Here is an 11,259-nt window from a genome sequence, read left to right on the forward strand (position 1 = left end):
TTTATTCAAAGTATTGGCCACTGTTAGTTAGCTATGGCCTTTTCCCATCTTTCTGGCAACATATGGATTCGGAGCCAAAATAACTATTCATCTTTTGAGGTCAAGAACGAATCAAGCCAATTTCGGATACTCTGTTCCAAAGTGAAGCGTATCCCAGCGAGAGCGTCCTGCATCGATCGAAACAAATCGTAGTAGGACGGCAGATATATATTCCTCATTTATATTTGTTACTGTGACGATAATGGTTAAAAATTATCTAAAGGTAGGGTAACCACTTTCTTTAGCTCACATTTGTCTATCGTTGTTTACTCTTACAAGTGTTTTGTAAGATCAAACAGCATCGAATAAAATAAAACTAAATATTTGTTTTGAATTGTCCTAAGTAAAAGGAGTTTTTGAAATAAATAAGAGAACTAAAATATATTTTATTTTCGCGTAACCTTTTCTTTTAAAACGAAAGTAATAACAATTAGTTTCGCTCCCTGAGAACAAATAATTTTTAAAAATTATTCAAAAAAATTAAAATTTAGGGTGCGAAGGATCGATTCTTCACAAAAGTAGGTAGACAATTAGATTCATAAAAAACTAGTTTATGTCCAATTTCATCACGATATTAATTACACTAGTTTACAATGTTTTTGCTCATGAATTGAAACATATGGGGATTTGTGTAATTAGGTCTTCTAACTTCGGAAAAAATCCTGGACGTCAAACTTTTGAGATATTTCTTAAAAACGAAACATATAAAAATTTCCATTAAATGAGTACAAAAAAACTAAAGGTGAAGTGTTTTAGTCCTCTTTTTATAATTATTTTCATTTGTCTCCCTCACGACACTCCCACAGTAGTCTCCTAGCATATTCTGATCCCAAAAACCTTGATAATTCCTCTCGAAAATCTTCAAATCTTGATGGAAACGCTCTCCATGTTCGTCACTCATGTGTCCGAGGTTTTCCGGGAAAAAATCCACATGAGAATGTAAAAAGTGAATTTTGAGGGATATATTTACACCCATCAGTTCAAAATTATGTAATAAATTCGCAACAATATCTCTGTAATTTCGACTTTTCTTATTCCCCAAAAATTCTTGAACAACAAGTTTAAAAGAATTCCATGCTGCATTTTCAACGTCGGTTAATAGACACTCAAATTTGGTATCAACCAAAATGTTTCTTATTTGAGGACCCACAAATATCCCTTCTTTTAGTTTAGCCCCAGAAAGACTCGGGAACACGCTGCATAAATATTGAAATGCTGGTTTTGTCTTATCTAAAGCTTTTACGTAATTTTTTAATGTAAATAAGCATTTTGCAGTGTTTGTGTTATAGGAAAACCTTGATTTGACTGAATAATTTTTCCGCAAATAAAACAAAAATGGTCTGGGTTTATTTTACACTTTCCAGAAGACATTTTAAAATAGTTTTTACTTTAGAGTTTTGTATTTAATAGCGATTTATTAACGTTTATCTACAGGAAAGATGTACTTTTAAACAGTATTTATTTTTTTCCCGTTAATTTTTTTTTGGAATTTGTCAAAAGAATACAACTCTGAAAGTATCTAGTAGCTTCGCCAGAGTGTTATGTACCCAAAAACGATGTGAATACCTAATTACCACAATTCGGTACACTACAGTATGCATTAGTAGTAGGGATGCCAATCCCGAAATCCCGATCCCGAAAATCCCGGGATTTTTCGGGATCGGGATTTCCCGAATCCCGGGATTTGTGAAAAAGAATCCCGGGATTTTTCGGGATTAACAAATCCCGAAATATTATGAGATTTTTGAAATTTTTGAAGCACCCAAAATACTTAGAAAGCTAAATTTCAGCATATTTTTTATAATACTAATCTCGCTTCAAATCCAAACGCAGCCAGATTTTTTCATTTGAATCGGAGAGCAGCACGTCTCCCTTGCATTAACAGGCTTTTACACAATTAACACTTTTACGAAATTTATGTTCAAGTTATTTTCTAAAGGGGACTAGGGGCAAATGTAGCCAGATTTCCGCAGTACTTTACAGTATAATTTCAGAGTACTTACAACTTATTTTGTGCAAAATTTTATAAGGATTGTCGCATAATCAAGATATTTATGACTGCTCAAATAGTACTCCGGGGGACAATTGTATGGAGCTAGGGGAAATCATGGACCATTTTATTTTAATTTAACGCATTAGTTTTTGATTTGTTATGTTTTTACTTAAATATATTAATGAAATAATAGTTTTTATTGTTGAATTTGATGTTTTTGACGTTTAACTAAAATCCCGAAGTCCCGAAAAATCCCGAAATCCCGAAAAATCCCGGGATCCCGAAAAATCCCGGGGTCCCGAAAAATCCCGGGATCCCGGGATTTACATTTCTAAAATCCCGAATCCCGGGATTTGTAAAACCCAGTCCCGTTTGGCATCCCTAATTAGTAGTACTCAGGTCAGGGGAAAAATAAAAACCCATATATCTCAAAATTTTGACGTATAGAAGGGAAACAAAAAATGGTCAATTAACTAGCGTCCCTAGCTCTTCTCGAAAATATAAGTTTCATTCCATGAGCAAACAAAAATGTTTGATTTGTAAACTAGTGTTATTATAAGACAATTATGAATGTTCAAGTTATTTTCTGAGGGGGACCTTGTTTGGGGACTAGGGACAAATGTTGCCCGATTTCCGCCATAATTTACAGTATAATTTCAGAGTATTTTGAACTAATTTGTGCAAAATTTTATCAGGATTTGCCGGTATTCCGGGGGGGACATTTGTATGGGGACTATGTGAAATCATGCACCGATATTTCTCAATTTCAATATCAACAGACAGTATTTGTAGAGTATTTGAAATTTCAGCCATAATTTTTGATGGTGGGTATAAAAACACTTCGGTAAAAAAAATCCTAAGTTGGGGATTTTGAGAGGCTCTTAGGGACAATTTTGTTTAGGGAGCGGAAAAAAGTACTTTTCCAACTTTAAAGAGATTGCAAGATGTTTATAGCTTATTTTTTAATAATAAAAAAATAAATTTTACAAAATAACGTACTTTTTCAAAACACCATTCCAAAAAGTACCAAAAAAGTACTTTATCTAAATTTAAGATTTTTCCAACTTAAAGTATTTTTTTTTATGAATTTTGATTAATTTTTAATGAAAATTAAATTATACTATTCTTTTCAAAAAAGTACCAAAATAGTACATTTTTCAAAAATTAATATAATTTAAAATTTTCAAATTATTTTTAGCATTTTGAGTAATATTTCAAGATTATTTTGTATCCAAGCTTTATTTACTAAGAACTTTCTTCATGTGAGAATTTTTCGGTTATAGAACAATTAATTTAATTCGTTCGTTCTAAAAGTTACCAAAAAAGTATTTTATCTAAATTTAAGATTAAAGCGTTTTTTATACAAATTATATTATGTAATTATACCCTACACCACCATAGTGGGGAGGGTATAATGCGTTTATGCAGATGTTTGTAACGCCCAAAAATATTAGTCTAACACCCAGCTTAAAGTATACCTATTATCGACTTAGAATCACTTTATGAGTCGTTTAAACAATGTTCGTCCGTCCGTCCGTCTGGCTGGCTGTCAATGTAAACTTTGTGCGCAGAGTACAGGCCGCAATTTTGAAGATATTTCGATAAAATTTGGTACATATTATTTTTTCGGCCCAAGGACCAAGGCTATTGAAACAGGCTGAAATCGGTCCATTATTTACAAATGTCCTTCCGAAATTGGACTTTATCGGTCATTAATGTTTAATTTATCTATGTATCTACACAAATTCCGCTCCAAATAAGTTTCATATATACAAAATGCATGTCACCAAATTTTGTTACGATCAGTCCATAATTAGTCATAGCTCTCATATAGACCCGCTTCCGAAAATCACTTTCAACGTGCATAAATCGCTTAAAAATGTTGGTATACACACAAAATTCAACACAGTTAACTCTAATATAGACATAAATCACACAACCTAATTTCATGGTGATCGGTCCATAATTGGTCATAGCTCCCATATAAGGCCCACTTCCGAAAATCACTCAAAAATATAAATTATTGAAATTTTTAAAGAAAAATGTTTTTGCTCATTTATTTAGTGTATGGTCGGTCAAGCCCGACCATACTTTCTTACTTGTTTTTAATGAAAATTAAAATGAAGTTCCCCCTTTTCTAAAAAGTACCAAAATAGTACATTTTTCAAATATTATTCTAATTTAAAATGTTTAAGTTATTTTTAGGTCATGTGAGAATTTAATCGGTTAATAGGACAATTAATTTAATTCAGAAAGACAGACAGAAAATTTATTTTAAAAAAATTGTGTGAATATCAGTTTTCAAATAATTTTTTAGTGTTTCCCATACAAAAATTTTATAATTGTTCTAAATTTTGATGATGTTTAAAAACCAAATTGAGATTTATGTTTTAAACAATATTAAATATACCTAAATATGTGGGATAATTTAAATAATTTGAATATGTGGACGGACGTCTGCATGTAAAAGTACCTTACTAAATTTGCTCAGTTTTGTCATCTCTAAAATAATGAAAACACACATCACTAATTAAAAACAAAAAAATAACCCAACAAACGTTTCTACTAAAAACTAAATGAGAGCATTGTCAATTAATAAATAAACAGTTTTAAAACTCTTTATATAAATAAAAAAAAACACTATACATACTCATTTATTTAATTAACTACAAACTGATAAGCCCAATATATAAACGGTTCTCTTCTTATCTGTTCGCTTACAAGTTCTCTAATTTGTACAACAAATTGTTTCTTCTCACTCCAGCGATAAGAGTTCAATGTTTAAAATTAATAAATTTATTGAGCGGTTCTATTTAATTGTCTACTTTTAGTTTCAGTCTCGGTTGTATTGTCTTGTGGAAAACACACACAAATTCTGTGACAACTGACTTTATTTGAATTTCAAATAAAAAAAAATCTGACGTTTAAAGTGACGTAGAATTTTAATTTTATATATTTAGAATTCAAACAATTTTGTTTTGTTTTTGTTAAGGTAAGTTGTTTGTTTTTTTCTTTAGTTTAGTGGGTGTGCTTTTATTTGGAATTTTGCAACAAAGAAATGTGTAAAATCACAACTTTGCTGACACTAATAATGTTTATTTTTTTAATATTTTAACACAAATCTAGAAGAAAAAAAAAAAGAAAACATGTTTTCCAAATTGACAACCAGATTGGCACCCCGTATCTGTGCAAACACTGTCACTGCCAACGCTACCACCAGCAGACAATTGACATCCCAAGATGTTTTTAAACGCGAAGATAAATACGGTGCTCACAATTATCACCCCCTACCAGTGGCCTTAACAAAAGCCGAGGGCGTTTTCGTTTGGGATGTTGAGGGCAAACGTTATTATGATTATTTAAGTGCTTATTCGGCTGTCAATCAAGGCCATGGTCATCCCAAAATCGTCAAAGCTCTGGTGGAACAAGCCTCCAAATTGGCCTTGACTTCACGGTAAGTTCATTGTTATTTTGTTTTTTTTTATTAGCATACTGTTGTTGTTTTTGTAATTTCAATGGAAAGTTTTTTTCTTGTGCAAAAATACTTTATTTAAATGAAGATAAGCAATTAATGGCAGCACTTAAAAGCAAATAATTTCTTCTTAAAGCAGAAATACTCGTCCATTTTTTTTATATTCCTCAATTATAATCTATGAAAAATATAGTAATTCCTGTTCGATATGTCCGATAGTGTATTAGACAGGCCCTACAATCTGTTTGTAGTGCTCTTAATATGATAGTGAGAAGAGATAAGGTTTTCCTAGATACTATTTTGCTGTTTGCTTGGTTGCTAGTTTTAGTTTCCAATTTTAACTTTGTTTAATTTATGACAGAGTCATAGGTTAAGATTACTTATCTGTGCCGGTTTTTTCAAGCACATCTCTCAAAAATTGTTTACAAAATAATACATTTTAAAGAAATGTTCTATTAATCTTTAGATACTTTTCTAAAAAAAAAGATAAGACAACATATAGACGAAATCCTAAATAAATAAAGAAATTAGTTCATCAAATACTTCCAGTGCAAATAAACTCAGGGACAAAGCAAACATAAAATTGGACTCTCTGAGAGGGAGAGAGAGAGAGATATATACATAGGAAGGGAGGGGTGGTTTAGAGTTTTATTTAGATTTTGCAATTGATTGTTATTATTGATAACAGTTGACAACTCGACAGATTATTCGATTCGATTAAGAGATTAAATGGTTATTCGATTAATCGAAAAAAAATAATTCTAAAAGAATATTAGTTAAAATATATTCTTTAAGCCAAATATAAGCGATTATTCGGAATACTTAATCGGTATTGCAAATACTCAAAAAAAAATATTCGAATAAAAATAAAGAATATATGCAAAAATTCTGCAGAAAAAATTATGAGTTATACCCTAAATTTCGGACGATTAATCGGTAAACCGTTTATTCCGTTTTAATAATTATTCAACTAATCGGTATAATTTTAATGTATCATGAATTACCAAAGGATTTTACATGAAATATTAATTCGTTTTACAATATTTAAGCGATTATTCGGAATACCGAATAACTTAGTAAAAAAATTTTCGAATAAAATTAAAGAATATATAAAAAAAAATTTAAGAAATTTGTATTGTTTATATATTCAGAAATTTGTGATAAATACCCATAATTTCAGACGATTATTCGGTTAACCGTTTTTATAATTATTCGAATATTCGAAAAATTATAATGTATTATGAATTCCAAAAGAATATTAGTTGAAATTTGATTTTTTTTTTGAAAATTTTTGCGATTATTCGGACTACCGAATAACTTAATAAAAAATATTCGAATAAAAATAAAGAATATAACAAAAATTCTGTAGAAATCCGTATTGTTTATATATTCAGGGATTTTAGGTGAAATTTGTGATATTTACCAAAATTTTCGGACGATTATTCGGTTTTAAATAATTATTCGAATAAAAGTAAAAATTTTAATATTTCGTAAATCCCTAAGGAAAATTTGTTAATTATTCGTAACACCGAATAGCTTAATAAAAAAATATTCGATTAATAATAAAGAATATATACAAAAATTCTGCAGATTCTCTATTGTTTATATAATCATTTATGATTTATACCCAAAACATTCGATTAAACAGAATACAAGTTGAAATTTGATTTTTTACAAGATTATTCGATTATTCGGAATACCGAATAACTTATTCGAATAAACATAAAGAATATAGACAAAAATTCTGCTGCATTTCATATTGTTTATATTATGTTCAGTGATTCTAGGTGCAATTTTTGACATTTACCAAAAATTTCGGACGATTATTCGGTTAAACGTTTAAATAATTATTCGATTAATCGTAGAAATTTTAATATTTCGTAAATTCATACAAACATTTTCTTCAAATATGATTTTTTTTACAAATTTTAAGCGATTATTCGTAGCACCGAATAACTTAATAAAAAATATTCGAATAAAAATAAAAAATATATAAAAAATTCTGCAGAAATCTGTATTGTTAATACATATATTCAGAAATTTTAGATGAAATTTGTGATATTTACCAAAAATTTCACACGATTATTCGGTTAATCGTTTTAATAATTATTCGATTAATCGTAACAATTTTAATATTTCGTAAATTTCAAAAGAAAATTTGTTAAAATATGATTTTTTTTACAAAATTTATTCGATTATTCGGAGTGCCGAATAACTTACTAAAAAAATATTCGAATAAAAATAAAGGATATATACACAAATTCTATTGAATTTCATGTTGTTTATATATTCAGAAATTTTAGGTAAAATCTGTCATATATACCCAAAATTTCGATTATTCGGTTAACCATTTAAATAATTATTCGATTAATCGTAAAAATTTTAATATTTCATAAATTCCATGAACAAATTAGTTGAAATATGATTTCTTTTACAAAATTTAAGCGATTATTCATAACACCGAATAACTCAATAAAAAATATTCGAATAAATATAAAGAATATATAAAAAATTCCTCAGAAATCTGTATTGTTTATACATTTATTCAGAAATTTTAGGTGAAATTTGTGATATTTACCAAAATTTCAGACGATTATTCGGTTAACCGTGCTAATAATTATTCGATTAAAAATAAAGAATATAACAAAAATTCTGCAGAAATCCGTATTATATACATTCAGAAATTTTAGGTGAAATTTGTGATATATACCAAAAATTTCGGACGATTATTCGGGTAACCGTTTTAATAATTATTCGATTAATCGTAAAGATTTTAATATTTCTTAAATATAAAAAGAAAATTAGTTAAAATACAAATTTCTTTTACAAACTAAAAACGAATAATTTGAAAATCGAATAACCTATCAAAAAAATAATCGAATAAAAATAAAGAATTTTTACAAAAATTATGCAGAATTTTATTACGATTCAGCGATTTTATGGACAATTTTTGGTCTATAGACAAAATTTTGGACGATTAATCGATTAAATGTTTTGATGATTATTCGATTATTAGCAAAAAAAAATTCAAAATTTCTTCGTTGATCTTTTGACAATATTTGTAAAAATATATTTTTTTTATAAACTATTTACAAATAATCGGAAATGTCCAATAAATTTAGCCAAATATAACGCCACTCAGTAGGATTCATACTTGACTTGTTGGAATGCATGAACGCAATAATGTGTGAATTTTTCTGCCTGACGTTCACTAAGTTCATTACAAATTCGTTTATTGTTTATAATCTTTATTAAATTAATAAATTCTCTATCCTTTCTAGTGCTTTCTACTCTGATGTTTTGGGAGAATACTCAGAATACGTTACCAAACTGTTCAAATACGAAAAAGTATTGCCCATGAACACTGGCGTTGAAGGTGGTGAAACCGCCTGCAAATTGGCCAGAAAATGGGCCTATACCAAGAAGAACATTCCCAAGAATCAAGCTAAGGTAAGAAACTAAACAAAAAATAGGAAATTGAGTGGATTCAGTGCTCTAAACAATAAATATCTAATGTCTCTTTAAAATTCTTAGATCGTCTTTGCCGAAAACAATTTCTGGGGCAGAACTTTATCAGCTGTATCAGCTTCTACCGATCCCAGCAGTTTTGAAGGTTTTGGACCATTTATGCCTGGTTTTGAAATCATCAAGTACAATGACACCCAAGAATTGGAGGTAACAATTTAAATCATACTGATTCAAATAAGAAATCTTACAAAAATTAACCTTCCAGAAAGCTTTGCAAGATCCCAATGTCTGTGCCTTCATGGTGGAACCCATTCAAGGTGAAGCTGGTGTTGTAGTACCCGATGAGGGTTATTTGAAGAAGGTACGTGAGCTTTGCACCAAATACAATGTTTTGTGGATTGCCGATGAGGTGCAAACCGGTTTGGCTCGTACTGGCCGCATGTTGGCTGTCGATCATGAAGAAGTCCAGCCCGATATTTTGATTTTGGGCAAAGCTTTGTCCGGTGGCATGTATCCCGTGTCCGCTGTTTTGTGCAATGATGACATTATGCTGTGCATTAAGCCCGGAGAGCATGGTTCCACTTATGGTGGCAATCCTTTGGGTTGCAAAGTAGCCATGGCTGCTTTAGAGGTTTTGCAAGAAGAAAAGTTGGCTGAGAATGCTGATAAAATGGGTGCTCTCTTAAGAAAGGAATTGTCTTCATTGCCCAAGGAAATAGTGTCCATTGTCAGAGGCAAAGGTCTTTTGAATGCCATAGTCATTAACTCAAGTAAGTTTAAATCAAAATCTTTTAAAAATGAAAATTATTTTTTACTTAAATCTTCCAACAGAACATGATGCCTGGGATGTTTGCTTGAAATTGAAGGATAACGGTTTGTTGGCCAAACCCACTCACGGTGACATTATTCGTTTTGCCCCTCCTTTGGTCATCAATGAAGCCCAAATGATGGAAAGTGTTGATATTATCAAGAAAACCATTTTGTCTATGTAAACTCTGACTGAAATCTTCTTTTTGTACCAAAAGCATTTAAAAAACAAAACAAACAAATAGAAATTTAAGTTAAAACTCCAAAACATAACTGTTTTATTACTCATTTAATTTAATATCGAAAATGACAAAAGTGTGTCAAAATTGACAACAGCCACCAAAAACCACCAACAAAAAAATAATAATAACCAAACCATCATCAGCAACTGACAAAAGCTTCAAAAGATGTGTTTGAATCCCTTAATGATTTTGAGTTAAAAACAGCATATTTTTTAATAAAATTTTATAATATTCTTTTGAGCTTGGAAAAAAATTTAATTAAAACTGAAGCGTAGAAAAAGAAAAAAAAACCTACTTCATTTAAATTAGTTAAGGGCCGGGGGTAAACAAATCAAGTGGCATGCGGTCGTTAAGCAATAAATTGGCAACAAAAAGAGACATTTAAACGACAAGAAGATGATGTCAATGTTATTGTCTACTTCTGCTGCTGCTGCCGACAATTGTGCTTATCGCTAACAAAGTTAAATAAATTTAGAAAAATAAAACAAGAAAATATAAAATACTTAAAATTTTCTGCAAGAGAAAATAATAAGTTGGAGAATTCAGGAATTTGGTGTAATAAAATGCTTACAAAAGAGGCAAAATTAAAATTATTACATTTTACCGCGGGTTGCGTTTGAAACTGTAGTCAGGAAAAGGGTGGTGGAAGGGGTCTTGAAGGTGCTAATGGTAATTTTTAGCAATTGTTAGACATGGGAAAATAAACATTTATATCTTATTTATTTACATTAAAGGAGAAGAAAAAAGTTAAACAAGCAATGTCGTTTCCGTTGACAAATTTCAAAGGTACGGTAAAAGAAGAAAATTGGTCAGGGTAAATCTAATAAAAAAATAACGAAGTTGGTTGTTAAAATTCAGTAATGAAAGCCAAGTTTTTCGGATCCAAGAGTTCAGTTCTAGTCCATTTCTAGTTCAGTTCTAGTTCTAGTTCAGTTCTAGTTCTAGTTCTAGTTCTATTTCAGTTCTAGTTCAGTTCTATTTCAGTTCTAGTTCAGTTCTAGTTCAGTTCTAGTTCAGTTCTAGTTCAGTTCTAGTTCAGTTCTAGTTCAGTTCTAGTTCAGTTCTAGTTCAGTTCTAGTTCAGTTCTAATTCAGTTCTAGTTCAGTTCTAGTTCAGTTCTAGTTCAGTTCTAGTTCAGTTCTAATTCAGTTCTAGTTCAGTTCTAGTTCAGTTCTAGTTCAGTTCTAGTTCAGTTCTAGTTCAGTTCTAGTTCAGTTCCAATTCAGTTCTAGTTCAGT

General features: G+C 30.0%; 1 protein-coding gene across 2 annotated transcripts; it reads left to right on the forward strand.

Moving 5' to 3' along the window:
- Positions 1 to 4,882: 4,882 nt before the first annotated feature.
- On the forward strand, positions 4,883 to 10,052 carry Oat (Ornithine aminotransferase precursor). 2 transcript variants are annotated; one of them, XM_065504113.1, is made up of 6 exons: positions 4,883 to 5,024; positions 5,162 to 5,486; positions 8,786 to 8,954; positions 9,039 to 9,179; positions 9,238 to 9,742; positions 9,804 to 10,052. In XM_065504113.1, exons 2-6 carry the CDS (start codon positions 5,179 to 5,181, stop codon positions 9,962 to 9,964), a joined length of 1,284 nt encoding a protein of 427 aa, XP_065360185.1. In that variant the 5' UTR covers positions 4,883 to 5,024; positions 5,162 to 5,178; the 3' UTR covers positions 9,965 to 10,052. The 2 variants fall into 2 exon arrangements, with proteins under 2 accessions (XP_065360185.1, XP_065360186.1); XM_065504114.1 differs by having other exon boundaries at positions 4,887 to 5,024; positions 5,159 to 5,486.
- Positions 10,053 to 11,259: the final 1,207 nt, after the last annotated feature.

Source organism: Calliphora vicina, chromosome 3 (genome assembly GCF_958450345.1).
Source record: "Calliphora vicina chromosome 3, idCalVici1.1, whole genome shotgun sequence".
NCBI lineage: Eukaryota > Metazoa > Arthropoda > Insecta > Diptera > Calliphoridae > Calliphora > Calliphora vicina.